Source organism: Mercenaria mercenaria, chromosome 1 (genome assembly GCF_021730395.1).
Source record: "Mercenaria mercenaria strain notata chromosome 1, MADL_Memer_1, whole genome shotgun sequence".
NCBI lineage: Eukaryota > Metazoa > Mollusca > Bivalvia > Venerida > Veneridae > Mercenaria > Mercenaria mercenaria.
Window position 1 is genome coordinate 18385510 of NC_069361.1, and position 18446 is coordinate 18403955.

The window sequence follows — 18446 nt, forward strand, 5'->3', positions numbered from 1 at the left end:
TCTGGTATGAGCAAATTCATTTCCATCACAGCCAAATATATTTCATTGAATATATGAATCTGCTCCATTATAACCAATATATGATTCTACCAACAGACAAATAAATACAGACATGTCATTCAATTTTTTATTACAGAATAAACTCTTGTTTTTATCTGGCCTATAGATAGCAGGGGCGACTGTTAGTACAACTGAAACTGGTAGATCTACAATATTCTTCAGATTATTCATTTTATCTTAGTCAAATCTCTGTATCTAAATTCTTATATAACTTGCTCCCAACATTCTACAGGGCAGAAACTCCTGCTAGGGTGTATTTATATTGGAAACCAAGATATTGCTGTACAGAAATGCATTATTATGGAAGCCTTATGGACGAAACATGCAAGTCTACCATACTCCATTATTTAAAACAAATTTTAGAAAATACACAACTATTTAACAAGGTATTTGTATACTGCTTGTTGTTCAGGATTGGTTCAACAAGATGAGATAGAATCAACATAATCAAATCAAGATATGTAACAGGACAAATTGTCAAAAACAATAAAGATTAAAACTACGCTCTCTATGATACATTACTAAGTAAAGTACCTACCAGCCAATATTGCACTTTGTGGGTCAGTGAGTCGTTCTGTCATAGAGGTCTGTCTGAATGACCCCATCCTCTCAAATGTTGACCTATCCTGACTATAGGTTACTGTCACATTTGTTGTCGATTCCTTATCACGTTTTTGCTTTCTCTCCAGACATATAGCAAATGCACAACCGACAGCATGGCTCAGTCTTTCACCCTGTAGATATATATACTACATGTATACATGTAAAAGTAGACAGATATTATTCAATTATTTCACATTTTTTTATCATTTCTATCAATACTTTAGAAAACTGTTGTTACACATTTGAAAGAATTTTTCAAAAATGAAGATTCTACTTTATGTAAAACGAAAGAAACTTTATAATGAAAGAAAAAAATATAAATGGAATGGGCTGTTTTTTTCCTTCACCCAATCAAAGAGTCATGCATATTCCAGTCACCTTATTAGTTAAAAACTTCAAAAAGTCATACATATAAAATGATCAAAAGAGGAATAAATAAACCAAGAAAGATATCTAATACACTTCTATTAAGACTTAAAACTTCCAAAATTCTTGTAAAAGCAACTAAAGCATTGGGTCAAAAAAAGAAAACAAGAGGACCATGATGGTCCTGAATAGCTCACCTCTTCCCATATGACCCAGTTTTGAGTATGACGTCGCGTTTTCTATTATTTGACATAGTGACATAGTTTTTGAGCTCATGTGACCCAGTTTTGAACTTGACCTAGATATTATCAAGATAAAAATTCTGACCAATTTTCATGAAGATCCATTGAAAAATATGGTCTCTAGAGAGGTCACAAGGTTTTTCTATTATTTGACCTATTGACCTAGTTTTCGAAGGTACATGACCCTGTTTTGAATTTAAACTAGATATCATCAAGGTGAACTTTCTCACTAATTTTCATGAAGATCTCATGAAAAGTATGGCCTCTAGAGAGGTCACAAGGTTTTTCTATTTTTAGACCTACTGACCTAGTTTTTGACTGCACATGACCCTGTTTTGAACTTGACCTAGATATCATCAAGATGAACATTCAGACCAACTTTCATACAGATCCCATGAAAAATATGGCCTCTAGAGAGGTCACAAGGTTTTTTTATTATTTGACCTACTGACCTAGTTTTTTAAGGCACGTGACCCAGTTTCAAACTTGACCTAGATATCATCAAGATGAACATTCAGACCAACTTTCATACAGATCCCATGAAAAATATGGTCTCTAGAGAGGTCACAAGGTTTTCCTATTTTTAGACCTACTGACCTAGTTTTTGAAGGCATGTGACCCAGTTCTGAACTTGACCTAGATATCATCAAGGTCAACATTCTGATCAATTTTCATGAAGATCTTGTGAAATATATGGCCTCTAGAGAGGTCACAAGGTTTTTCTATTTTTAGACCTACTGACCTAGTTTCTGAAGGCACGTGACCCACTTTCGAACTTGACCTAGATATCATCAAGATAAACATTCAGACCAACATTCATACAGATCCCATGAAAAATATGGCCTCTAGAGAGGTCACAAGGTTTTTCTATTATTTGACCTACTGACCTAGTTTTTGATTGCATGTGACCCACTTTCGAACATGACCTAGATATCATCAAGGTGAACATTCTGACCAATTTTCACGAAGATCTCATGAAATATATGGCCTCTAGAGAGGTCACAAGGTTTTTCTATTTTTAGACCTACTGACCTAGTTTTTGACCTCACGTGACCCAGTTTCGAACTTGACCTAGATATCATCAAGATGAACATTCAGACCAACTTTCATAAAGATCCCATGAAAAATATGGCCTTTAGAGAGGTCACAAGGTTTTTCTATTATTTGACCTACTGACCTAGTTTTTGATTGCATGTGACCCACTTTCGAACATGACCTAGATATCATCAAGGTGAACATTCTGACCAATTTTCATGAAGATCTTGTGAAATATATGGCCTCTAGAGAGGTCACAAGGTTTTTCTATTTTTAGATCTACTGACCTAGTTTCTGAAGGCACGTGACCCAGTTTCGAACTTGACCTAGATATCATTAAGATGAACATTCTGACCAACTTTCATAAAGATCCCATGAAAAATGTGACCTCTAGAGTGGTCACAAGCAAAAGTTTACGGACGCAAACACGGACGGACGACGGACACCGTGCAATCACAAAAGCTCACCTTGTCACTTTGTGACAGGTGATCTAAAAACTATAATTTTGAAAGTGTCCTATAAAAGTTTATTCATAACTAAAGGCCTGGCCCTTTGTGAAAGCACTTTTCAACTTCTAAAACAGCTCATCAGTTTTTTGTATGGAAATTATTCATTATACAGGTCTACACATTATATTGCAAACATCATATTTTCTTTACACTTGTTCACATGACAAAATATTTACACCAGGTATAAATTTGCACTTGCACGATATTTCTGTAGCAAATAATCAAGATTTGGTTCATATGGCATGCAGTAAAATGTTGTGTGTGTCCCCATCATTGGCTTATGAAATTCATTAAGACCACTTTCATAAACCTAACAGAAAATTTCAGTTAGAATTCTTCCCAATGCCCCTCAAAAAAATTATGTAATAGACTAGAGCAAGGATCATTAAACAGGACATTTGCAACCTCTGGTGAAGGTGAGCTAAAAATAGCATTATCAAAATGTGTGGTTACAAGAAGTTTCAAAAACAAGTGATATGTCTAAAACAGCATGCTATTAGTATATGGATATAAAACAAGTTTAATGTGCCTACTAAGAAGCAAAACTAGATAATAATGTGGCACAATATTGTATACAGCATCACAAACAGATTAAGCGGCAAAATGAAATAATTGAGCCGTGCCATGTGAAAACCACGTAGTGGCTTTGCCACCAGCATGGATCCAGACCAGCCTGTGCATCCGCGCAGTCTGGTCAGGATCCATACTGTTCGCTAAAGGTTTCTCTAATATTAACAGGCTTTAAAAGCGAACAGCATGGATCCTGACCAGACTGCGCGGATGCGCAGGCTGGTCTGGATCCATGCTGGTCGCAAAGCCACTATGTTGGTTTTCTCATGGCACGGCTCATATGTTAAAGCTTGTATTAGTGACAACACTGAGCTGAATACCGTCTGGACACCCCAGCAGCAAAAAGAAGAGATGAGATATGATAAAAACATTAGGAGATAAATATTTCTCTGCAGTATATTGAACTGAAGAGACTGTCAGTAACCATTCATTTGTTGACAATTCTCATGCATTATAGAGCAGACACCCATCAAACCATTACATTAACACATTCTAAAACTCCTCTGAGAGCAAGTGCCCTAAAACATCTGCATATTTTATAGGCTATGTAAGACAAGTTTATGAATGTCAAATTGATATATCTTACAAATGGTTACTAACTTTTATACATTTTTTTTTTCAAATAATTAAACCAATGTCTTCAGATAAATCAATTACAGGATTACAGTATGCAATAAATTGGCTGCAGGCTATTTTGTCATCTTCTTGCACTTCATGTCATCAATATTTCATTTATCTATATGTCAGTCTATAGCCTAACATAGCTAATGTTGTCTATTTCTGTATAACCCAACTTTTCCGAAAATTTGAATTTGTACCTTTTTGTACCTTTATCTACCTAATGGCTATTTGTTAACTCGGCAGTGATAATTGCCTCAGTTCAAAAACTAGTTTGCTCTCTGCCCGAACCTGCCTATTTCTGTTTGTATGAAAGTGTGATTTGTTCGGGAATTTGGTATTTGCCATATATAGCTTTTATCCATTCTTGTTACAGCTGACATCATTTATAACAACATGACAGAAAAAAATACACTAAAACCAGAAATGTATTTCACTGTCCTACAACAGTAGCACCTCACAAAAAAGGGAAACAAAACAAAAATACCATAACCCTGAAAACTGCAGTTCCTTTGAAAATTCGCTTCTTAATATATAGCATGTAAACATGAACTGATTATATGGGTGATGAACTAAGAATCAATTCTACATGATAATATATGACAAATCTGACAACCAAATCTTTATCCTCTATTGAACCATTTTCAGCAGGTACAATTACATCTTATTCTCTCAATACTGTTACCATAAATAAGCTGGTAACTTTAATACCATTTAGCAAATGGTTATAGATCTCTGGTTAGAATATTCTCTATGTTCTTTACCTGGCTAATAGATTTATCAGTACAAAGTGTGTGGGCTTGCATAAAATACTAAATATGTTAGTTTTCCTTTATAAATACACAAAGCAGATTATCACTATAACATAGCAGCCTCTGACCATGTATTTACTTTCATTTAGCAGTTTCTGACAATGAAGATTACTTTTAACTTTGCAGTTTCTAAAAATAAACTAAGAGATGAGATTTTCTAGGTAGGACATAAGAAATTCTAGTTACATGTAAAGCAAGTCAGGTAAAATATACGACATACTAGTCATTTTGAGATTTTAAAACTCTGACATAAGGCTATTTATATACAAGAATGTAAGGCTATTTATACACAAGAATGTCAACACACATGTCCCCTGAAAATGAAAATACTTGACAGTAATAAAATGGGGGTAACTCAAAATATATATTCCAACATGAAAGTCTTGATAATGTGCCCATGTCTACTTCACGTTTATGATGTGTACTATATTTCACAACCAAATGATCTTGCTTCTGACCAAGTTTGGAGAACTGTTCATTAAAATAAAAGTTGTTTCAAGAGTGTTTCTCTTTTTTGTTGCAACAGCCCCGAAAATGCATACACATTAGAACAAACTTGATGATAAGAAGCTGTTAAAATAATTTTCTATTTCTGGCTCTGGTGTCCCCATAGGGAAATTGCCCACAGTTAAATCCATTTGACGTAAGACCTTATAATGATGCTTTCAACAAAGTTTGATGAAGATCATCAAGCAGTTTATGAGTACCTCATTTAAAGGTATTTCTATTTTAAGCTCGTGTGCTTCCATTTGAATACATCTGGGAGAGGACCTTATAATGATGCTACAAACTTAGTTTAATTAAGATCCATCAAGCAGTTCATAAGAAGAAGTAGTTTAAAGGTATTTTCATGTTAAGCCCATACCATCCCTAAACACAAAAGTGCCCCCTTTTGACCAAAATTTGGATGACCTTATAACAGTGATACAGACCAAGTTTAAGTTTAATGAAAATCCATCAAGAGGGTTATGAGAAGTTGTTAAAAGGTTTTTCTAATTTTGTCTCTGGTGGTCCCTGTAAGGGGCCAAGGTGAACAATTTGAAAAAAACCTGATAGAGATACATGCCAGGATGCTACTGACCAAATTTGGTGTAATTCTAATCAGTAGTTTCAGAGAAGATGTTCAAGTAAAAATGTTGATGCAAGACGATGAACCATCCACTTATAATAATAGCTAACCATGAACAGTGTTCAGGTGAGCTAAAAAGGGGGCTTAAAATTTTTTTGAGGCATAAATTAATAATTTTCATAAAAGGCTGTATAATATCTGTATATGTTGATGAATTATACACCAAGTTTCATTTGAAATGAGTGCAAACTGTAGAAGTAGTAAAGTACACAGAAAGATGACAGGCAAATGGAATGACAGACAGACAGTTCAAACAATTTACGCCTCCCAGGTTTCCATATGGGATGTAAAATGACAAGATAGATCTGTAGAAATTCTTTACCCAAAGCCATAACACATTTACTAGCACATTACTATAGGATATCAATAAAAGCTTACAGAACACACATAAAAATCAAAGCATGTTTTAAACTTGGCATATTATTTTCTTTGTCTGTTATTGCTTACTTTGATTTTATAAGCATATACTAACAGGAATAGGAGCTTTGGACCAAGAAAGATCTGATTCTAGGTACTTGTTTAAGAAATGCTGTTGATATCATTTTTTTATATAGCTTTTAAAGTATCTCTTCATCCATGGTGTTTCACATAGTAACTGTTTAACGCATTCAAGATCACCTGTACAAATTCGTGACTTTTACCATTCATGTACAATAAGGTCATTCTGAGCTTTAACATGTTCAATGTTTCCAGTTTATGGTAAACTACTGATCTGTGCTCTTGCATACAATTATGTACTAATTAGCACTCAGTTAGTGACAATGTTTTAATATGGCTAAGTGACTTGGGTTGCAGTAGTTTCAGCAAGCCTTGTGACACTGCTGTCAAGGGTTTTCTTTGATATAATGATCCGCTATCGATAAAAATGTGTTGCTTTTTTCAACAGTGTTTCAGTTCTACGAAAACTCAATTTTCACTTCTTTTCTTGGACTTCATATTTTTTTTTTTTTTGGTACTCAGCTAGTGTCTGACAACTTCATCACAATCACAAGTAGAGGATGAAAAACCTTAGAAGTTCTGACTTTACTCAATCATCAAGAACATACACAATGCATGTAATTCAAACCTAACATTTTTCATTCTGACTGGAAGTACGTAAATATTGAACTGACCATGAATGACAAGAACTTCTAGCATTTAACCCTTATCCTGAATTTCTATAATGAACTTGTCCATCTTTCAATTTGGACAGTACCATTGACTGTTAAGGGGTGCTTACAAAAAAAAACTGCCTGAATGGCGAACAGTATCTCTGCAGTCTGATCAAGATCTGCACTGGTCACAATGGCAGAAATAATTGTGTCTAGCATGATAAGGGTTAACAAACCAAGCACAGTATAACCGATTACTTAACAGTCATATTTACTTTCTATTGATTTGTATAGACCTCTGTAACACAGGAAACTGGGAGACTACTTTAAGTCATGAAATTACAGTATCAACTGTTTGAAAAACTATCTCATAAGATCAGTTACCACTGCAAGACAATCCACTCTACCACACTAATCACCTTACAGCATCAATAATTGCCTAATATTACACAGGCAGTAAAATCTCCATCTATTTTCTATGGTTTATAAATCAATTCAACCATGCTAAACAGTTCTACATTTCTATTAATAGTATAAGTTGGGTAAATATAAGGCTATATAATATGCATTATCATACATGTAAATACTGAAGTAATGTTACATTATGAAGTTAAAACTAAATACATGCTTTGATGTTAATTACTGCAATTAGCATTTACCTTAATCTTTTGCTTTCTCCACAATCTCTACAGAAAATAAATGCAACTAGTTGTTAATCAAAACAAGTTCTTTTAGTGGGGTATTAAATATAAATGGCAGACATGGAGACAAATATGGTAATCTTGGAGTGTTTCAAGTAAACAAGGGACCTTGCTAAAAGGACTTTTTATAACCAACCTTAGAACTTCATCATTCTCTTTGGTGACAATAGTCTTAAAATTTTTACCTTTACACCTTCAGGTAGTTTTTGAGGTTATGACCAAACTTTTGATTTCTCTGACCAAGTTTGCCAATTGTGATAAAACAATAATAGATGTTTCATTAAAACACATGACAAAAGTGGCTCTTTTTACAAAATACTGACTAAAAAGCTCTACATAATTCGAACATACAAAAATGTCAGAGAGAATAAAGCAAGTTATTGCAAAGACAGGATTTTATTTCTGCTCTCCTGGAGACTTGTATCTGAGAACCCAGGTGTTGTGAAGACTTGACATTATCAGATAATGTCATATTTTAAACAATCAACTGAAAGAAATAAGATGCATATAGTCTCCACATCTGCCATTTGTGTTCTTTTCCTTAACGAAGCTGCAGCACTTCATCATGCTAAACCGAAAAACATACAATGACAGTTACTTATGAAACCATTGTACATATACTGTGAAATCAGAAATATATCTGAGGTACTAATTTTCATGGATTTTGTGGTGGAGTGAAACTAAATTTAACCCCAACAAACAAGTCAAATTCCCATAATATGTTCAAAGGCAGAAAGCCACAAATTCACATCCATACGAAAAGCCTGTTTTGTAAAAAAAACACGAAATTCCCTGCCCTCAGTATTTAATGATTCCACAGCATAATTATGCTTTTTCTTTCACATTCAATAGTTCCACAATTAACTTCCTACACGTATAACAATTAACAAAAGTCTGCAACAGAGCAAATGAATCTTTAAAACTCATGCATTTTATTACACAAAGCGCAAATTTAATTCAACTGGACTTGGTGTTGATGATGTTTGAAATGCTATCACTCATTAGTGCTAATTAAAATTAATTCAAATGTATTTCCATGTTAATTGCTTTCAATTATCTGATAACAAGATGATCAATTTTAAGCACTTCAGTCTTTTTAATGGCAATAAGATATCAAGTGGAAGTTAAATACCAGTTTTAACAAAATGCTTAAAACCTCTTCAATTTTAAAATGGCAAATTTTTTAGCTTTGTTCATAAAACTTTTGCACTCCTACTGACTCTGGTCAAAAATTCATAGAACAACTTTATTCCTGAAAGATCTGTTAATGTGATTTCTTAAAGCCTGATCCCCTTCATACTAAGCACTAACCCAACTAATAATACATATTTTATTCATGCCTAGTTAACTTATGTAAACCGGACAAATACTGTATATTATACTTATTTATAATTCCACACAATTCTCAATATACAGGAACAAGATATTGTAAATCTGTAATTAAACAGATTCATTATTAAAGGTTATCATAATGTAACAATTAAGTTTTTTCCCACCAATCCCCAACTAGAGTTGTCCCAGGAGTGACGAATTATACCCCCACAATATGGCCTTGTCACAGAACTAAGCCAGTGTCAAAGCCGAACTTGCTTGACCTTTGACCTACTGACCTCAAAATCAATAGAGGTCATCTGCTGGTCATGATCAACCTCCCTATGAAGTTTCATGATCCTCGGCCCAAGCATTCTCAAGTTATTGTTCTGAAAAGGTTTAAATGTTCAGGGTCACTCTGACCTTTGACCTTTGGAACTCTAAATCAATACAGTTCATCTGCTGGTCATGACCAACCTCCCTATTAAGTTTCGTGATCATAGTCCCAAGCGTTCTGAAGTTATTGTCCAAAAACCGTTAAATGTTTCTGTAACCTTGACCTATGACCTACTGACCCCAAAATCATTAGGGGTCATCTGCTGATCATAACCAACCTCATTATCAATTTTCATGATCCTAGGCCCAAGCGTTCTCAAGTTATTATCCGGAAACCTCATGATCCTAGGCCGAAGCGTTCTCAAGTTATCATCCGGAAGCCTCTAAACTGTTTCGTGTTATTATGACCTAGACCTTTGACCTACTAGCCTAAAAGTCAAACTTGACCTGTATTTAAGCATTTCACACTAGTGTACAAAAGTTTCTGATCCTAGACCCAAGCGCTCTCAAGTTATCATCTGGAAACCATTTAACTGTTACGAGTCACTGTGACCTTGACCTTTGACCTACTGACCTTTAAGTAAAACTTTACATGTATTTCATGACGTTACATCTGTGTACCAAAACATGATCCTAGGTCCAAGTGTTTTCAAGTTATCATCTGGAAACCATTTAACTGTTCCGAGTCACTGTGACCTTGACATTTGACCTACAGACCCCAAAGTCAAACTTGACCTGTATTTCATGATGTTACACCTGTGTACCAAAATATATGATCATAGGCCCAAGCGTTCTCAAGTTATCATCCGGAAACCGTTTAACTGTTCAGGGTCACTGTGACCTTGACCTTTGACCTACTAATCCTAAATTCGAACTTGACCTGTATTTTCTGATGTTACACCTGTGTACCAAAAATTATTCAAATCGGTCATGCCTTTCATGAGTTATCATCCGGAAACCACAAAAACAAACGGACCGACAGACCGCCAAGCTCACTCCTATTATATACCCCCACAAACTTTGTTTTGTGGGGATATAATTATTATAATACCCAATGAGGATAGCACAAAACATCACAAACTAAAAAGTGGAATCACTAATCAAACAACATCAATGAATTTATCATAAATAATAATCTTGAGACAGCAACCCAATCTTAGACTGACAAGGCTGGCAATTAGACTGACAAGGCTGGCAATTAGACTGACAAGGCTGGGCTGGTAATTATGTAATTTTAAACATAATTTGGTTAATGACACACAATTTTGACCAGTTATGGTCTGAAGCCAGCAAGATGTTCTAATGCATACCTACAAGCATCTAGCAAGCTGTTCTTACATAATCCAATTAAAGTACAAGTCAATACTGTTTCTTAGCAATTTAACACCTACAGAAAACTTACAGCCAAGCCCATAAAAGCACTTGGTGTTTCTTTTGTGACTTCCAAGTTTATTTTGGTCCAAATTTAACACACAAGAAATTACACAAAACTTCAGAAGAAGAAATATTTCGTCTCAAATGAAACCAAATACCACATCATTATTTAGATACTGCTTACTTTGCAGGGTACTTCTTAGTAAGATTACATTCACTTCTCAATTAAAATTAATTGAATTTCTACTGCTGTTTTAAAACGTCAGAGAACCAGCTTCTATCTTACTTAGGCAATTTTAACGTTCCTAGAGAGATAAAACCGTAACCATGCTAATCTTTGTTCGCAATATATGTACATCTACAATGAAAGTCCAACATTATATTTTTACGCCCGCTCTGCTCTAAACCCTGGACTTATTCCTATGAAGTGTGTCACAGTGAGAGATAGTGACCAAAAGAAAAGTTAAAAGAAATGGGTGTATTAGTAAATCTATAGCTCTATATAGCAGCAATGTAAGAATGGGATGTGGGGGGGGAAAATGGTGAATGGAAGCACTGACCTTAACAAAAAGCTTCAAAACTCTAAAAACTGAAGAGTGTACAACACCTGGACAATAGCTTAATATACCCTGTGTACACAACAGCTGATTGCTTAATCTTATGTGCAAGTTAATCTCTAATCTAAATGGTCTTTCAGTCTAGTTAAGCAGACCTTCAAATCAAGTACAACTTTTAAATTCTGGATCTGAGAGAATATTAAAGAACTTTACAAATATGACGAAAAAATGTCTACATCAGTTGTATTTTTTAATTTCATGCCCTACAGTATATCCTCATGAAAATTTAGTCAACTTTTGTTTTCTACCATATATCAATTTTCAACACTTCAATTTATTTCAACCACTTGCACATTTAAAAAAAAAACAAAAAACAATCAGCTGTGTAACTGTGTTTGGAATGGAAAAAAGACCAATTCAGGCCAATATATCACCGGTACAAATTATTCAAGTTATTTATAGCCATATACCGATTCTTTGACTGCAAGAAAGCCATGACACATCCACCGTCTTGTCGTGCCATCCCTACAGATGTAAGCAAATCCTTTTTCATGATTCCTATCAGGAGCACAGAATGACACTTTCTCGATTGTTTGGTCAACTATCATACTCTGAAACAACATAAAAACAGTTAGTTCAAACACAAATAGCAGACTTACACATAAAACTGTTTATAATAGAGTTTCTGTCTTGTATGAATGGATATTGACGAAAACCTTCAAAATGAAACATCTGATACAAAACCAGTTCAACAAATGGGTGTTTCACTGTTGGAAGCCATTGTACCTAGTACCCGGTAACTATTTTAAATACAAACAGAGCAATATCTCATTTAACAAGAGCTGTCCATAAGACAGCCAATGCTTGACAATTCAAACTGTTATCCCAGAAGTAAATGTTAAAATATCTATAGAGTTTCAATCCTGTATTTGCATTAGTTTTGGAGATAGTAAGTTGCATGCAAAACTTTAATCCGAAGTTTTTATGTTCAAATGGGGACATAATTTTGCAAAATACATGTCTGAGTTATGGGACTTGATGCCTAGTTTTAAACAAGAGCTGTCTCCATAGGATGACACATGCTCCCAATGGCACTTTGAATGAATAGTTATAGACGATGTTAGAGTTTAGGACCTTTGAACTACGGACCTGGGTCTTGCGCACGACACGTCGCCTTACTGTGGTACACATTCATGCCCAATAATTTTAAAATCCATGCATGAATAACAAAGATATGGACTTAACACGCCCATCAATGCACTATCATGAAATACGACCTTTAACGTCTAAGTGTGACCTTGATCTTTGAGCTACGGACCTGGGTCTTGCGCGCGACACGTCGTCTTACTGTGGTACACATTCATGCCAAGTTATTTGAAAATCCATCCATCGATGACAAAGATATGGACCGGACACAAAAATTGCGGACAGACAGACTGACAGACCGACAGACTGTTCAAAAACTATATGCCTCCCTTTGGGGGCACAAAAACCCAAAGAAACAGTTGAAAGTTTCAATTCAATATTCCCATTAGCTTTTGAGATAGTAACTTGCATACAAAACGTAAACCAGGATTTTCTAAGTTCAAAAGGGGGCATGATTTGATTTAAATGCAGGTCAGTTATGGGACTTGACCCTGTGAGGTTAGTAACTGACCTAAAAATTGAAAAAAATAAGTTTAACTTCCCGTACTTGCATGCAAAACTTTAACCAAGATGCGAGGCTGACGCTGACGCCAGGGTGAGCAGAATAGCTCTGACTATTATTTGAATAGTCGGGCTAAAAAGTGGCATATTTTTGCCAAAATGTAAGCCCGAGTAATGAAACTTGCCATATATCAGGTCATCATGATACTAACTAGAGCTGCTTCTGAGAAAAACGCATGTCTCCCACAACCGCCTAATCATCTGAATAGTAGTATTTGTGTCAACCATGCACCAAGTTCTTATCTGCCTAATCATCCGACATGATTAGGTCTCGTTGAAGATCGGATAAAAAATGTTCGACTTAAAAAGTGAGGACAAGATTTGTGACAGACAGAGGTATGGACACACAGGAGTAAATCAATATGTCTCCCTCTGAGAATCTTGAAACATTTGGTCAATTCATTTCTGAGAAAGTAGTTTACATGCAAAACTTTCACAAGATTTCTATGCTTTTTTAAAAAGTGTGTTAATTTTGACAAAATAAAATCTAGAGTTATGCAACTTGTTCTGTGTGGTCATCTCATGACGTTTAAGACATAACTGTACTAAATTTGAAATCATTTGACCTGGTAGTTTTAAAGAAACCTGCTTACTTTCACAACTGTCATGACAGAGACTTGGACATAACACCAACATTGAGTGACAAAAGCTTTACTATTTGGAAAATTTCAAACAGTTGAGATTAGAACTACAGTAGTTCTAATTAAATTTACTAACAAAACTTATTTCTGATTTTCAAAACATGTAAAAACAGCTGATTTTATATGAGAATTTGTTTTTTTTTTTGCCTTCTAGTCCTGAGGCTCCAAGATGTCTTGAAAATGAAGCTATAAATGTTTCCCTTAGCTATTATTTCTTCCTCAACAACTCATTCACATTCTTAATTAAGCTATTAATTGCAGCTTTAAAAGACAAAGAGACAATTTATTGGCTTTTTCTTTAATGATTGAGCAATTAAAATGATTTCATTAACTGATATATTGTACAAAATGCTTTAAAACTCAAAAAACAATATTTCCCCATTTAATAATCAACTATTCATACATTTATTTTGCTTTGGCACTGTTAATGCTACTTGGGCTTTTACTGTTTATTACAGTAAACCTCAAATGATGACATCACAGGAACAGAATCCTGGTACAATGGCAGAAGCTTTTTTATTAAACAGCTTTTTTCTTAAGTACCAGTTCATTAACCTCTCCCGATCATCAATCTTTGTACAACAAACATATTTTGGACTGCTTTATCAGGAAGTTTGTTTGTTTGTTTGTTTTTGGTTTAACGCCGTTTTTCAACAGTATTTCAGTTATGTAACGGCGGGCAGTTAACCTAACCGTTTTCCTGGATTCTGTACCAGTACAAACCTGTTCTCCGCAAGTAACTGCCAACTTTCCCACATGAATTATCAGAGGTGGAGGACTAATGATTTCAGACACAATGTCGTTTATCAAATAGTCACGGAGAACATACGCCCCGCCCGAGGATCGAACTCGCGACCCCACGGTCGCTTCATCTGGAAGAGATTACACAGTAGTAATACCACTAAACTCATCAAATCTATTGTCACATTGAGCGGAAAATTGAAGAACTGCTTACAGTACAGAAAATACAGAAATCTTATCTTTGAAGAATCATGTACTCGGAAATATTGAATCATTTTGGGAACAAACCTTGCTGATTTCATCAACAACTCTTAGTGCATCACCAGATACATACAGTATGGCTCGTTGGTACTTTCCCTTGCATTTCTGAAATATAATACCATATTGATTAGACAAGTTATTCATGGTAAACAATGAATTCTGCATCTGCTGGGAAAATGACAAAAATCTCAAAACAGATCTGATATAATTTATTAGGATTCAAAAATGGTGTTTCAGATAACATGGAAAGAAATATAGACAGTAAGGTGTTTGGTTTTCTTAGTAATTTGGACATTTAGGAACTGTTCATTTACTATTTAGGCGTGCACTATCATTTCTGTGATTCTTCTGGCTGTCTGTTTACACATACATCTAAACTAGTTCAGTCTGGTTCTAGTTTGTCTCTTTTTACCAATGAATGGTCAATCAGACACCCATTTTTTCAACCTTCATTAACAAGTCAACAACAGGCAGTTATTTCAGCTAAGAACTCGTAACATCTGTCATTGCAAACTTGTTACTAGGTATTGATTCACTTTTAAGCACAAATGTAATAATTTTCAATAAAAAATTTGTAGCTGAAATGAATTCATCAAACAGTTTTAACTGTAATGCCACCTGATTTTAAAATTTAATAAAAGAAATTCATATTGATTAAAGCCCAGCAGCTTAAATCACTAGAAAAAGCACAAGATTACCACTGACAGAATGCAAGATGATTCCCAGGTAATCTGACATGAGACAATCCTTCTCAGGTAATACAAAACGTAGGTTTATGTAGGCAAATTGGAACTTATTTGTGGAGAACAAATTAGTATTAGATAGAACTCTAGTTACTATGGCTACATTCAACTCCAAATATAATGTAAGTAACATGGAAAAACTGTGTTGTATCAAAAAACACCAAAGTAGCTTACATCTTTTAGTGTCTTCACAGCTTCCTCACATACCTGCATACCTCGGGACTCAAAAACTTCAACACAACCTAAATACTGAAAATAAGCAGTAAAAATGTAATTTTAACATCAATCATTATATGTCAATAAATTCTATTTATTAAACATATTAACAAGGAAGTAAATGGGCGAGATTTATCTAAATTCACCTGATACCAACATTATTTGAATTCTTTTAACATTTAAGAATACCATCCTTTATAATATCCCTACGAATTTTCTCTCTGAAATATAGCTTATATTTCTTTAACAAATACAAAATACTGTATTCGCCTCACATAGGAAACTGAAAAATATTGTGGGACTACTTGTTTTAGTTCCATGAGTCAAAATGTTCATAATTTCAAACCAGTTTTCAGCCTCATTTTTGCTGATTTAATAGCAGTAGAAATACTAGGCATAATTATGCATGTAATATAATGGTCATTAGAGCAGTACTTTCATCTACAATACTGCATTCAGCTCGTGGGTTTTGCCAGACGGCTCGGTGCAAGCATCTCGTGGGATTCAGGCCTAGAAAAATCAACTCGAGTCAAATACAACATTGCAGATCAAGGACCAGTTATAATAATCCTATATACAGAGAATACACAGAGAATTTGACGTTATAAATCTGCAAAGATCAGATATACATGTAACCATTGTAAAATCTATATCAGTGAAACTGATGTACCAAATATGGACTTCTGACCTTCATTTATAGCATTTAATGGAAAAATCACGATATTTCGTAGAAAAAAAATCCTGTTACTTCTGCCAAGACTTAAGTTACAGAAACCAGTTCAGACCCTATAAAGCTATAATCTTGTCTGGCTTTAAACATAAAACACATAAAACAGACATCAATCAGATTCATGAAGCAACTCGGTTTGTGCAGCATGTTTTTTTTTTCTATATGACCTCAAAATTCCTCCTAGAGCCTTTTTTCCCAGTCAATTTGAGAATACAGATCATGTTTTCTGGTTTTCCTAGTACAAACAATACTCTCTGACAGAAACAGACTTATAAAAAATTCATCTATTGTGTCACAGCCTTGGAAAACATAATCACTGGGACACTTCAGCTAAATAATACAAGATAAAATAGCAATTCTGATATTAAACAGAAGCCTGAGACAAATAATGTATCCCACTGAAAGACACCAGTCTCATCTTGTATCAGTGATTTTCATCAATCTATAATAAGTATAAATAGCAATACAAAAAGTCTTGCAGTTTTCAGTTACTTGCCAAAGGTTCTGGGCCATAATATGGGCCTTTGTAAAACTGCAAAAGGAGATTTTTTGTACTCGACTAGCTAGCCCCAATTCAGTAACTAAGGCAATAGAACCTGTCTATTATGAAAGTAGACTGGGAATTTTTTTCTCTGAGCCACTGCTTTTTCCGAATTAAAATTATAGCATTGACGTTCTTGTAGGACTACATTATATGTACCAAAGTACTCATACCACTCAAGAAATTAATGTACTACTAGTACTTCAATCAATTTTGAGTGTATGCTTGCTTATACTGTGTTATTATCGCCCGGAGTCAAGTTTCATGTTTGAACACAGTCTTTAGGAACCAAAGTCAGCTTTTGGGTTATCAGTCTGGCTTAGAACTAAAACTTTTGAGCTAATAATTATGGTTCATATCTTCTAGACTTCAGCTGAATGGTTCCAGTTGAAGACTGACATTCATAACATCAAAACAGGTATTTGAGCCGCAAATGAGAAAACCAACATAGTGCGTTTGCGGGCAGCATGGATCCAGACCAGCCTGCGCATCCATTTCAAAGACTATTGCAATTAGAGAAACCATTAGTGAACAGTATGGATCCTGACCAGACTGCGCAAATGTGCAGGCTGGTCTGGATCCATGCTGGCCGCAAATGCACCGTTGGTTTTCTCATGGTGCTGCTCATTTGTAACGCAAGATACTGGTCTGATTTGCATTTCTATACATCCCAGGTTCCCTGCACTGATGATAAAAGTATACCCTTACATTTTTAATTTCTACCATGGTATTTACCCTGACAAGCCCTAAGTCTGACTGAACTAACTTGTCACACTTGATTAATGTAATACTGATAAATGACCAGTCCATTAACCTGATATACCACATGAATACTTAAAAATCTCACTGGACTATTGCCCTATAGAAGGCCACAAAAACCTTAGCTTCACATACATCTTTGTCAGAGACATTGATTCTTAGCTCCTCCTGGTTAAAAGAACTTCTGGCTATAGATATAATTAGAGAGTGATGTATCGATTTTCTACTGATTAATTTAATGAAGCTGTCTGGGTGAGAAACACAATAAAACAATGATAAAAATAGACAGCCAAGAGAAGCTCCTAGTACATTTAATGGGTAACATGATCTTTCTCTAAACTGGAGCTATAATTGGATGTTATTAATGCCCCTTCCAGACTTCAGGAAAGTCGTCGGTCCGACAGACATGACCGGAAAATTTTGATTCGGTCCACGGTTTCTTAATTCGGATACGGTCCGACTGACCGTCATTTATCGTACCCCGAGAACTGCAACATCTCGGACAACATATCAAAATGGCGTCACTTACACATTATGCCAGGGCAGAACCGGGAAAGAAACGTAAATTAACGCCGAACAATCGTAGTGAAAGAAAACAAATGTATGAAAATAAGGGGGTTGACCGAACATTTAACGAGAAATGGACTAAAAATGATCACACCTGGCTTGAATTTGAATTATGATGGAGAAAAGCAACATACGCAGTACACTGATGTTTTTTCGGTCCGGCATATTTTTTTTCTGTCCGGCAGATTTTTAGGCATTGCTGGACCAAATGTCCGGCCATTTTTTC

At 35.0% G+C, this 18446-nt stretch overlaps 1 protein-coding gene across 3 annotated transcripts in view; it reads right to left on the reverse strand.

Moving 5' to 3' along the window:
* Positions 1-18446, reverse strand: part of LOC123544856 (protein numb-like) — a 39812-nt gene that overhangs the window by 11968 nt on the left and 9398 nt on the right. For 2 of the 3 annotated variants that reach the window (XM_053541179.1, XM_045330932.2), the window contains exons 3-7: positions 15582-15656; positions 14692-14769; positions 11785-11925; positions 7695-7721; positions 599-794 (exon numbers count right to left, since the gene is read on the reverse strand). In XM_053541179.1, the coding sequence (XP_053397154.1) occupies positions 599-794; positions 7695-7721; positions 11785-11925; positions 14692-14769; positions 15582-15656 (517 nt within the window). The remainder of the gene's footprint in view (positions 1-598; positions 795-7694; positions 7722-11784; positions 11926-14691; positions 14770-15581; positions 15657-18446) is intronic. The other variant, XM_053541183.1, reaches the window with a different exon arrangement.